This window comes from Xenopus tropicalis, chromosome 3, assembly GCF_000004195.4.
Source record: "Xenopus tropicalis strain Nigerian chromosome 3, UCB_Xtro_10.0, whole genome shotgun sequence".
In the NCBI taxonomy this organism is placed as follows: Eukaryota; Metazoa; Chordata; class Amphibia; order Anura; family Pipidae; genus Xenopus; species Xenopus tropicalis.
Window position 1 is genome coordinate 105,353,288 of NC_030679.2, and position 13,475 is coordinate 105,366,762.

At 39.0% G+C, this 13,475-nt stretch overlaps 1 protein-coding gene across 1 annotated transcript in view; it reads right to left on the minus strand.

Moving 5' to 3' along the window:
- Positions 1-13,475, minus strand: part of homer2 (homer scaffold protein 2) — an 88,197-nt gene that overhangs the window by 53,666 nt on the left and 21,056 nt on the right. Inside the window, 1 exon segment of the mRNA NM_001016054.2 lies at positions 299-455. Coding sequence (NP_001016054.1) covers positions 299-455 — 157 coding nt within the window.

The window sequence follows — 13,475 nt, forward strand, 5'->3', positions numbered from 1 at the left end:
TAAAAAAGGAATAATATTGCTTTTTTCTAGTAAAGTAAATCTCATTGTTAAAGGTAGCTTGGGTGTTTAATCATACATAGGAGTAAGGGGGGTGGTGCACAACTGAGGAGAGAGTAGGCTCTAAAGAAGGAAAGTGCATAGTGCAATCATTTACCAAGCTAAAAAACAAAACAAAACCATTTTCACATGTTATTGATAGAAAAAGTAGCAATAGTTACACTGTAATATCCCAGTGCATCAATTTATTAATAAGAATGATTTGGTGTGTTGGTCGGCACATGAATCTTCGGATCCTTACCTTGGTCCCATCGACGCTGATAATTCTATAGCTGTTCCTTGTGCTGTCATAGAAGTAAGAAACTGAAACTGCCTGTTTACTTGCAGGGACCCAATTCTTCTTAGTGCTGGGATCAATTTGGAAGACATGTGCTTTTGTGGTGAAGATCGGTTGTTCCCTTTAAAACAAAATAAAAAAAACAAATAGACACATTAGATTTTTAATTTAGGTAAGTTCAGTGCCATTTAAATCCTGCTGGCGGGACTATATGGGAAGGTTATCTATATGTGTCTGTAACGGAGCCGCACACACATACATATGCAGTCGAGGAGCTTAACCCATTTATTATGACCACCTTGATCAACGTTTTGGGGGGGATACACCCTCCCTTCGTCAGGATGATTATCTATATGGGAATGTTTGCACGAGGCAAGATTTACTGGAAAGTGGAACCCTTACCTGTGTAGAATCAGATGCTTTCACTAAAATATTATATATATATATATATATATATATATATATATATATATATATATATATATATATATATACACAGTGGAGGAAATAATTATTTGACCCCTCACTGATTTTGTAAGTTTGTCCAATGACAAAGAAATGAAAAGTCTCAGAACAGTATCATTTCAATGGTAGGTTTATTTTAACAGTGGCAGATAGCACATCAAAAGGAAAATCGAAAAAATAACTTTAAATAAAAGATAGCAACTGATTTGCATTTCATTGAGTGAAATAAGTTTTTGAACCCCTACCAACCATTAAGAGTTCTGGCTCCCACAGAGTGGTTAGACACTTCTACTCAATTAGTCAACCTCATTAAGGACACCTGTCTTAACTAGTCACCTGTATAAAAGACACCTGTCCACAGAATCAATCAATCAAGCAGACTCCAAACTCTCCAACATGGGAAAGACCAAAGAGCTGTCCAAGGATGTCAGAGACAAAATTGTAGACCTGCACAAGGCTGGAATGGGCTACAAAACCATTAGCAAGAAGCTGGGAGAGAAGGTGACAACTGTTGGTGCGATTGTTCGAAAATGGAAGGAGCACAAAATGACCATCAATCGACCTCGCTCTGGGGCTCCACGCCAGATCTCACCTCGTGGGGTGTCAATGATTCTGAGAAAGGTGAAAAAGCATCCTAGAACTACACGGGAGTTAGTTAATGACCTCAAATTAGCAGGGACCACAGTCACCAAGAAAACCATTGGAAACACATTACACCGCAATGGATTAAAATCCTGCAGGGCTCGCAAGGTCCCCCTGCTCAAGAAGGCACATGTGCAGGCCCGTCTGAAGTTTGCCAATGAACACCTGAATGATTCTGTGAGTGACTGGGAGAAGGTGCTGTGGTCTGATGAGACCAAAATAGAGCTCTTTGGTATTAACTCAACTCGCTGTGTTTGGAGGAAGAAAAATGCTGCCTATGACCCCCAAAACACCGTCCCCACCGTCAAGCATGGGGGTGGAAACATTTTGCTTTGGGGGTGTTTTTCTGCTAAGGGCACAGGACAAGTTATTCGCATTAACGGGAAAATGGACGGAGCCATGTATCGTCAAATCCTGAACGACAACCTCCTTCCCTCTGCCAGGAAACTGAAAATGGGTCGTGGATGGGTGTTCCAGCACGACAATGACCCAAAACATACAGCAAAGGCAACAAAGGAGTGGCTCAAGAAGAAGCACATTAAGGTCATGGAGTGGCCTAGTCAGTCTCCGGACCTTAATCCAATAGAAAACCTATGGAGGGAGCTCAAGCTCAGAGTTGCACAGAGACAGCCTCGAAACCTTAGGGATTTAGAGATGATCTGCAAAGAGGAGTGGACCAACATTCCTCCTAAAATGTGCGCAAACTTGGTCATCAATTACAAGAAACGTTTGACCTCTGTGCTTGCAAACAAGGGTTTTTCCACTATTAAGTCTTTTTTTGTTAGAGGGTTCAAAAACTTATTTCACTCAATGAAATGCAAATCAGTTGCTATCTTTTATTTAAAGTTATTTTTTCGATTTTCCTTTTGATGTGCTATCTGCCACTGTTAAAATAAACCTACCATTGAAATGATACTGTTCTGAGACTTTTCATTTCTTTGTCATTGGACAAACTTACAAAATCAGTGAGGGGTCAAATAATTATTTCCTCCACTGTATATATATATATGCCTGGGTGCTAATGCAAATCAAATAACAAAATACATTTGCAATAAAGGCTAGCACTCACAGGACTTAAGTTAATATTTTTTTTTTTAATATTTTTGACAAATATTAACTTAAAGTGATACTGACACGAAAAAATGACTTTTCAAATTATGAATCTACATAAAAAGTTACCTATAAGTCATGTTGATCTTTTTTCACTGTTAGGGCTGGTTTTTTATGTAATTGTTGCTTGAAGTTCCTAAACCTGACTGTTTTGCCAACTTGACTGTCCCTTCTCAGCCTGTCAGTTATAGCTTCTAATGCTAACAGCCTACTGCTGCACAAATATGGCAGCCCCCTCATAGATCAGATAAGGAATGGAAAAGCATCAGGAAATACTATTTTGGCAAAATTATAAAGCTCATGTAAAGACAATGTTATCATAGATGTAAAAAAGGTTTCATTTCTGGTGTCAGTATCTCTTTAAGTCCTGTGAGTGCTAGCCTTTATTGCAATAGTGTATATATATATATATTATATATATATTTATATAACAGATTTGTAGAAAGCACTCACAGCATGGATAGGATAAAAAGTTTTCTTTATGTTTATTTAGAACATCGCATCTACGCGTTTCGATCCTCGTGGGATCGTCATCCTGATGACGATCCCACGAGGATCGAAACGCGTAGATGCGATGTTCTAAATAAACATAAAGAAAACTTTTTATCCTATCCATGCTGTGAGTGCTTTCTACAAATCTGTTGTTTACCCTTTGGTTAGCACCCGGCGAATGCCTTTGGAGCGGTGAGTGCCGATTCAATTTGGACTATATATATATATATATATATATATTATGGCTGTGCTCTTTATTTAGGCTGGGAGAATTACACTCCATTAAATGTATGCTGCACATGTGTCAGTCTTAGACAGCCGTTAGAGATCCATACAAAAAGCAATGAAGATAGTGACAGACACTCATTTGTTTATATAATAGTCACCATGCATGAAACAACCTCTACACTTGGTACTGTCTTACAGAAGAGTTAACACTCTGGATTCTGGCTTCAGTGAAAAATATATATTAAAATAAGACAGACAGACATACAGCTTTAGAGCATAGTTCCCTATAACTAAATTAAATGAGGGGCTTATCGACTGTGTATTTTTCCTGCAGTCTATATGGTGCTTACTGAACTGAACATAATCAATAACATAAGAATACACCAATTTTTTTCCTTGCAGAATGTTAATAATGAGCAGTGATATTGGTTTGTGTCTCTGTAGGTGTTCTTATCGGGATCAGATGGACAGACTCACGGGAGTTAGAACAAGTACTTAAAAATAATAAAAAAAGAAAAACCAAATGCCAATGAAGGGGAAAGTTTTCTTTCCTAAGGTCAAATTTTAAGGTATTAAGGGATATGAACTAACAACACTTGGCAAAATCAAAGATATAATATACTAAATGTGATATGTGTGGGGGAAAGATGTGTATGAGAGTGTTTTTCCTGGGGCATTGGCCATTTTGTCTCTTGCGCCAGTGTGCAGTAAATGTAACAAAATGAGCCGTTGTTTGCTGCCATAAAATGAACATTACATTGCAAAATGTCAATTCTTGTTTGTTTTTTGTCTTTTACTACATAGCATCTATAGTCTACCTGAGTTTTAGGTACCAAAAGATTCCATATTCTTTTGATTAAGGACTTAAGGTACTATATGGACCTAGCAACACAGAACATGGTCACTTCCAATGTAAGATGGAGGATTTCTAAGTGGGGTTCAATAGGTCGTACAAATGTCTTCATTAGAACCAAAGTAACCTCTACAAAGGCAATAACAAGTAATAGCTGAAACCCAACATTAGTGGTGGACTGATCTTGCTCAGAGCAAGAGAAAGTAACTAGCCGGTAGTACACGGTTTGCCTGCACTTTCCCCACCCTTCAGATCCATGCATATTTTAAGTGCTGCAGCCTCTCTGGATTAGTGCCAGCACCCATCTGCTCCTTAAGGAGAACAGCCAATCCTAGATGATGGTCCTGCTAATCCAAGAATATGCACACAAGTTACACAACGTGTCAGCAGAACAAATTGTGAAGTGCACAGGAAAACTAATATAAGTAGGAAAGGGGCAGAACTGGCACTGCTGGTGCACGCAGCTGACTATAGTAGCCAGTGGCAAAGCTGACATGGATTCCCAATGGTTAGTAATGCTGACTTGCAGCACTTGGGTCTGTAAGGCAACAATAGCCCCACCCCACACATATACCCAATCACACTTCAGAATCCCCAGCAAGCCCCACGGTAGCTACACCATTGACTAAGGTCCTAGGTTCATTTTCGGCAATATATACACATATATACACATACATATACAATATATACACATTTCTCTCGATGCATTGGTCTCCTCCGGTTACTCTTTCTTTCTCCCAAACATTATATGTAAATTAATGTACAAGAGGATTTGCAATGTACATTTTCCAAAGTAAATAAAATAAAAAGCCTTACATGAAAGTAATAAGGATGCACACTGGTGTTAGCAGTCAGCAGTTTAAGCACGCCTTTGCTATGTTGTTCTATTATTGGCTTCCCCAGTTCCACAGATTCTCTAGTTGGGTGCATAGAATTTCTATCAACATGGTGACATGGCAATCTGACACCTTACAACATCAGCACCATTTCCTGCAAAGTAGCAATTTATTTCAGAGCCAACTGCATTCACCTTCGCAGAAAACTCACAATTCCCCAGATGATGCAGATTCACCTTCTTTCCTCCCATTTCATCAGCAATAAAGGGCAATGTGCACACAATGCAGATCTGTGCAAATATCTGGATTTGACCAGGTGCATTGGTCTGCATGTCATGAAATTAAAATAACAAAGCAGATAAAAAATAGATTAACAAAATGAAATACAGAAATTGCAGCAAACTGGGGAAACTGTGCATTTACAGGTATTCTCCTTTGCAACAATGTGCTGAGTAGTTCTTACCTCCACCCGTGGGCTCTGTTGGGACTACTATTTTATGGAACTAAGCAGTACAGTCCAGTACAGACAGTTGTAGATGGCAAACATAGTTACTAAAGGGTTCTCCCACAATAAATGCCTTGCAAGTAAACTTTGGGCAACTTTTGAAAACCGAAGCAAAATGTATGCCATCCCACCAGAGATTTACATTCTTGCCGGTGGGATGGCATGTCAGGGACATTAGTCGCCCGCAATAGCGAAGATTTATCACGGGCGACTAATCTCCCCAACATGCCTCCCACTGGCAAGAATGTAAATCACGGTGGATACAAAAATACTGATCATTTACTGATAATTGGCTCTAAGTGTGTTTTAGCAGAGGCAGTTCTCAGTAATGTCTATGGCAGGGTATTTTCCTGCATATAGCAGCCATATAACTGCTACGAAGTAGCTTTGTGTGTCTTCACACTTAGGGGCCTATTTATTATGCTGTGTAAAATGACATTTTCAGAAAAAAAACTGTGTAAAAAAAAGCTGTGTAAAACAAATGGAGATGTTCACCATCCGAACGCCAGATTTTACCTAAGTTCTGGTGGAAGAAAAAACACTTGAAAAAATTACGGTGATTTTACACGGTGATTTTTTACACGCTGAAGCCTGGCGATGTGTGGTGAATTTTGTCGCTGTTTTTTACACTGCATAATACATCTACCCCTTAGTGTTCTTGTACTGCAAACTTGAGAACAAAAGGTATATGTTAAGCAAAGGAACAAAGATAGAAGGACTAACTCAACCCATTTTCTTACCATAGCGAGCCTTTCATGGACAGAGTGTCGACAAAGAACTAATGGCCCATGCATAGACTTTTGAATGAAGCATCTCTCAAACATGGGTTTTTACAGCACAAAAAAAGTGTAAGTCTGTATTGTGTCAGTACAATGTACCCTCCATATTTCCTGGTCCTGACAAACAGCTAAAGTGTCTTCATACAGATGCAGCATCCTAATATTCCTCCTACTGCTCATACAGAAGGGAGTCTCCAATAACAGGCAAGACTGAGCTTGTTAAATAAAGATTGCAACATGTTGTTCTGCTAATATAACAGTAATTATCACCCTGCTCCTTTGTGGCAGTGTAACAGGCCACTGTACCAGATAGAGCAAGCCTCACAAGGAGCATCTGAAAGTGGTATACGTAAATCTTCTTCAATAAAAATGTCCTGTAACTAATACCTTGGTGACAAGTGAAAATGAACTAACAATAAAGCAGAAAGCTGTTGGAATTGCATATGATACTGGACTAGGCATTTAAAGCAAGAGTAAACATGTAATCCCTAAAATGGTCAGAGACTGGAAGCCTCAAGGCTGGGAAGTTTTCTGATTGACAGGAGATGCCAATTTGCTTGCACTGTGCCTCAATTAGCTTAGTAGGGCCAGCATGTAAGATTGCTATGGAAGGCAGAAAGCTTTAGTCGGTGATTGTACTTGGCACCACCCACTCCACATAGCAGCCACTGTAGTGTTCGGGGCCTTAGGAATTTATTGGAACTTGACTAAGGTTGACAGCAGCTGACACAGCCTCTGAGCCACTCCAGCTTCTAGTGCCATACTGAGCTAACAGTCTCTTCACAAAAGGGCAATTGAAAAGCATGGGATCATTCATACACACCACTGCTTATAATTTAATGTGCCAAACAAATGACTGTGCTGTATTCACATAACCTTGGCTTCCAAGGTACACTTCTCTCATTCATATAGTCACTTCTCCTTTAGGTTTTAACCTTCCTTTCTAACCATATTCTGCTGCATGAGAAAATACCACCAATAATGTTCAATACATATTTACTTTTATGGGCAAACTTAGGGCAGTGGTCGCCCATAGCTGCCTTGCAAGGAGACTTCGATGTGTATGCCATCCCACCGCTGATTTACATTCTTGCCTGTGGGATGGCATGTCAGGGAGATAAGTCGCCTGAAGATTAATCACGGGCGACTATTCTCCCCATGTGCCACTGCCCTTAACCCATATCAGCCAATCAGTTGTTTGCTTTCATTCAACAAACCAGCAAATCATTTGTTGCTATGGGTTATTAGAGCAGGAGCAAACTTTGCAGCTGTTATTATATTACCTCCTTAGCATCTGATGGAACTCAGCATAGGAAAAAAGGGTAATTTAAGCTTCTATTCCTCCACATTCGTGGCAAAGGAAAGATGATTCTGGAGTTTAGTTTTACTTCTATGACTTTAAAGCGAGTTAAGAACCTGTAAATTATTTAACCAAGGAACAGCTTAGATATCCAAAGGCAGAAACTGGAAACCACCCAAGCACTGGAAGAGGAGATTTTTAAACATGTATACAGTGTTTTTAATAAGTGAGGTGCAAGCACAGCCTACCCAGACCCCCAGATACTCTTAGGCTCCATAGAACAGAAGTTATAACAAATGATTTAAAGATATAGATTTATCTCCTGTCAGAGTAGGGGCTGCATCTCAGCACAATACATCAGGGTCTTCAAACAGACCAGACTGGTACCTTCCATACAGAATAGAATTTATTCCTTAGCATTCTAGGGGTTTGGATTTTAGCAGACAGGAACCAAGTGCAAGAGACCACTGCATCAAACTTATAGTAACTTGCAGCCCAGTCAAGTGAGGGATGTTATAATCCTTACTCTACAACTTGTTGGAATATTATCTCTTGCTGATGATGCGGATATATGGAAGCTAAATGTGGACACTTGTCATTAGATAAATAAGTTCATAGCAAAATGCCTTGCACTTTTACATTGCTGCCTCTTAAAAAGCCCCTTGCTCTGATGGCCTCTGCTTTGTTAAATGCTATATATTTCAGCCCTGGCTATCTTAAGGAAAGGAAAAAGGAAAATACAGAAATAACTGCTCCATGGAAGCAAATAATAGTGTTGGCTGTACCTGGGTATGGTTTCTATTCCCATTTAACTTCAAGGGGTTATTCACCTTTAAATGAACTTTTAGAACTTGTAGAGGGTGCTATTCTGAGACAATTCGCAATTATTCTGCTTTTTTAATATTTGTAGTTTATGAATGATTTAGCTATTTGTTCAACTTCTCTCCAGTTTATAATTTTAGCAGCAATATGGTTGTTAGGGTCCAAAGTGGCAGTGGTTTGAATGAGAAACGGAATATGAATAGGAGAGACCTGAACAAAAGAGTAATAAAAAGTAACAATAACAATAAAATTGTAGCCTCAAAAAGTTTTTTTGGCTGCCAGGGTCAGTGACCCTTTTTGAAAGCTGGAAATAGTCAGAAGAGAAAGGAGAATAATTCACAAACTATACAAAAATGAAGACCAACTGAACAGCTGCTATAAATTGGCCATACTATAACTAACACAATGTTAACTTGTGAACCACCTATTAAAGGGCACTGCACAGAGAAATCTATTGGTGAAGTGTATGTTGCCTAAAGCTCAGAAAAGCAGGGAAAACCTCAACACAAGAACAATGTAAATAAATATTATTTCTATGCAATAAACAGATCAGATCAGTGCCCTGTAACAGTAAAGGGATATCAGGTTTAGCAAGGAGCAGTGCTGTATCTAACCTACAGAAATAATAAGAAGAATCATTCCAAAGGCTGAATTTCATAAAGTATCTTGAAAGATTCCTCAAAGAAAATCCTTTGGAGAGAGTAATAATGGGAGAATTCACAGCTGTTCACTGGAAGCAGACAGAATACATTTCTAGCAGACAGTGCCCTTAGGCGCTGCTATGAAGGACACCAAATGACCCACAATGTTATCAGTGCTCTCTGGCTATAGTGTGAGCCTGAGACTTGTAGGCCCTGCAGGATGCAAATTGGCCACCTCTGGACAATCAATAAGTCTGCTCTTAGCTAAGCAGACAGTGTAGCAAAATAAACAGGGGCCAGGGATCAGCTGCTGCAGGCTTTTTTATCCAACCGCTGCAAAGAGTATTGCACATTTATTTAATATAATAGTAATAGTTAAAGGAAAACTATACCCCCAAACAAAGCAGGTCTCTATAAAAATACAGGTATCGGACCCCTTATCCGGAAACCCGTTATCCAGAAAGCTCCGAATTACGGAAAGCCTGTCTCCCATAGACTCCATTTTAATCAAATAATTCAGAATTTTAAAGCTGATTTCCTTTTTCTATGTAGAAATAAAACAGTACCTTGTTATTGATCCCAACTAAGATATAAATAATCCTTATTGGATGCAAAACAATCCTATTGGGTTTAATTAATGTTTTATTGATTTTTTAGTAGACTTAAGGTATTGAGATCCAAATTATGGAAAGACCCCTTATCCGGAATGTCCTTGGTCCCGAGCATTCTGGATAATGGGTCCTATACCTGTATATTGCATAAACAAAATATATTGCATATGTAAACCCCTGCTTCATCTAAATAAACCATTTTCATAAAAATATACTTTTTAGTAGTATGAGCAGTCAATTAATGGACAGCGTTGGGTCTTTTACTCCCACACTACTTCCTGTTACAGTTAGAGCTGCATTATTTCCTGTCAGCTGATCTCTGAGGGAGCCCTCAGCCCATCACTAAATGGTGGCTCAAGGGAAAGTATGTAAAAGGGCAATATTTACTGATATATATATATTCCAGAATATATATATATTCCAGATTCTTTAATAGGCCACGTAACTACACCTGCTTGGACTCTAAACTTTACAGGTAAACATCATTTAGAGCAGGGGTCCCCAACCTTTTATACGCCTGAGCCACATTCAAATGGAAAAAGTGTTTGGGAGCAACACAAGCATGAGAAAGCCCTGGGGGTGCCAAGTAAGAGCTGTGATTTGGTAGCCCATATGTGAACTTACAGCCTACAGGAGGCTCAGTTTGGCATTGCACTGACTGGGTTTTTATGCAACCAAAACTTGCCTCCAAGCCAGAAATTAAGCACAGCTTTGAGGCCACTGGGAGCAACATCCAAGGGGTTGGTGAGCATGCCACTGGTTGGGGATCACCGATTTAGAGGGTCTCTGGCTGCCCATTATAGGTCAAAAATTAAATTGCTGCTACAGTGATGCCAGCCTTTTTTCTGATGAAATATTGTATTTTAAGGCAGATCTTCTATTAGCAACCTTGTACATACCTTATACAAACTACTTGGTAAAAAGTTAAATTATACTTGCAAATTGTTACAGTTCTAGAGTGAAAGTCTTGCCAGCCAGATATTCTGATATTTTTGGCAACAGGCAACGTATTCCAAACAGAGCTTAAACTATTCTATTGGGTTGTTATGATAAATGTGTAAGTAGAATATGAATATTGTGCTTCCGATTTCAAAAAGACCCCTTATAAAAATAAAACCCAATTCTGTAACATTTTGGTTAAAAAAAAAAGGCCTTTAAAGGTTCTGAAGTCAGGACACCAATGAAAACCCCCAGCTTGCTGGGGAAGTGTAATGCTAGGAGTATAGATACATTTACCTACAGATAGGTCCCCGTGAGCCTATTCTCAGTATCAGGCTCAAGCTATTATAGTCTTTTTATAACTAACGTGCAATATCAGGGAAAGCAGTGAGTCACAGATCTAATGCTTTGCTGAGCAAGTTCTCCCTTATGTGCCGTTTGTTTGCAAGAGATGCTGCACACATGGATTACCAACTTGTGCTGCTTTTGACACTTGACAACCTACTGCACCAGTGGGAAAATAAAAGCAAAAGTTCATATTAACACTAAAAGAAGCCAAGGTAATAAGCTAAATTATATGTATTTATAAACCATCAACTTACTATATCTCTAAGGACAAGCAGTCCACCATTTGGATTGCAATATGCTATAAATAAATATGCTGCACATTTATGGGACCTATTATCTGGAATATTTTCACTTGTGGTTTTTCAGAAAATGATCTCTTCTTAAGTGGTTCACTATGCCTAAAGATGGCCATACACGGGGAGATTTCAGCTGCCGATTCGGGTCCTTCAGACAGATGCAGCACCTTATCTGCCCATGTAAGGGAACCCCCACTGGGCCTACCCGACTGATATCTGGCCTAAAATTGACCAGATATCATTAGGGCAGGTTTAAATTTCCCATCAGCTCAGAGACCGCATGGGCTCGTTCATGTGGTCCTTGGTTCAAGGGCCCACCAAATGATCAAAGGTGGGTATATAAGGAGACGATCTGTTCATGCTTAGGCTAGCATTGCTTCACCTTATATTTTGGGCTTCTGAACCAGCCCAAAGCCACCATGGAGGATTGTTGACACCAGAAATGCCACCAGTACTTCCCCATCTTCCTTTCTGCTGATTCACAGCACATGCTCTAAGCAAGTTTTTTTTACCTGAGTTTAGGGACCAACTCAAAATATACAGTACAGTATATAGACAATATAAAGTTTATTTTACATAGACAATTAGCAATTATTTCAGATCCACATTACATTGCAGCACAGAAACCACTGAATTCTGGATCAGCTCTGTAGCAGCATCCTATGACAGATATAACTTCATCTTTAGATAATGTTAACATAATTTCCAACAACCCCAAGGCTTAGCTACTGACACTCAGAATAAGGTCTAAAAAGATCCAAGATGGGAAGCTGTTATCAACTTTGAAGTATCTGCTCTCCTGGAACCCTTATATTATACAGATTTCAATATTCCCTGAATGCAGTAAAAATATAAAATTCTACATTATATGTCCTTGGCTATTTTTATCCCCTTTTGTATGGCTAGCCCTATCAGCGGTTTTTCTGTCTTTTTGATACAGCTGAATGCTGAAATGCCCCCCCCGGCTATAAAAGTTTATTTATATAATTCCCTTCGATTATAACCTCTAACTAGCAGGACTTCCATTTATTTGTTTTGTATATTTACATTTTTGTATGGCATAAAACTGTGGAAATAAAGTAATTCTTTACTTGTGCCACCTGATCACACAGAAGGACACGGCTTAGAAAGCGGTAGGAAAATAAGTTGCGTTGTAAGTGCTGTAGTTGCTTAAATACAGTAGAAATTCAGGAATAGCGTTCGTAGAAATGTGATTATATTTAACTCTGTCCTTGTTACTCTGCCCACACTATGTAAGTGCAAATAAAGAGCTTGGGGAATCTAGCAGGTGTACGTGCTGGGAACTCCAACAGGGAGAGAAGAACGTTCTTCTTAAGCCCACTACAAGCATGTAGATATCATTCCAACAATATTCAAGATCTCATAGCTGAATACATATATTTCTATACTTAAAATTAGCATATCAACACACATGAGCTAGTGCAGGGGTGTCAAACTCAATCACATAAGGGGCCGGAATCTAAAACACAGGCTAAGTCGCGGGCCAAATTTTTTATTAATATACTTAGTAAGATACTAAGGGGTATATTTATCACAATGTGTAAAAAGTGGAGTAAGACATTACCGGTGATGTTGCTCATAGCAGCCAATAGATGCTTTGCTACTGTTGAAATCTGATTACTGATTGGATGCCTTGAGCAACATTACTGGTAATGCTTCACGCCACTTTTTAAACAGCATGATAAATATACCCCTTAGTCTTAGTTACTATGTGAGGAAAATGGAAATTGATCAGGCTGGATGGGCAGACACACTCACCAAGGGCCACATAAAACAGCCAGGTGGGCCGGATTTGGCCCCCAGGCCTTGAATAGACTAATGCTGGCTGCACATGCTCAGGCTTTCCGAAGGGGTTGTTAAGGCTAAACAAAACAAGGGGGTAAAAAACAACTTTTTGTGCATAATGAAATAAAATTCTATGCAACATTCCAATATACATTAAACATTCAGCAGTTTTATGTAAACATAATTGCTATGGAAAGCAGTTTCTGTCTGTCCATTTTCTCCGCTTTCCTGGTTTTGACTGCTGGAACAAAGTAACACAAACCAGAAGAACAGAATTTATGTTGACAAATAACTTTTAAAATAACCGATATTGGAAAATTCTCATTTCAATTATAAACCATTTTTTTACAAACCACATCCTTTGTCTGTGCAAATCTTAAAACTCACTTACAAAAAAATTGTATATAATATGTATATATTCTGATGAAGATCCCCTGTGGATCAAAATACATTGATACGAGTGTGGAG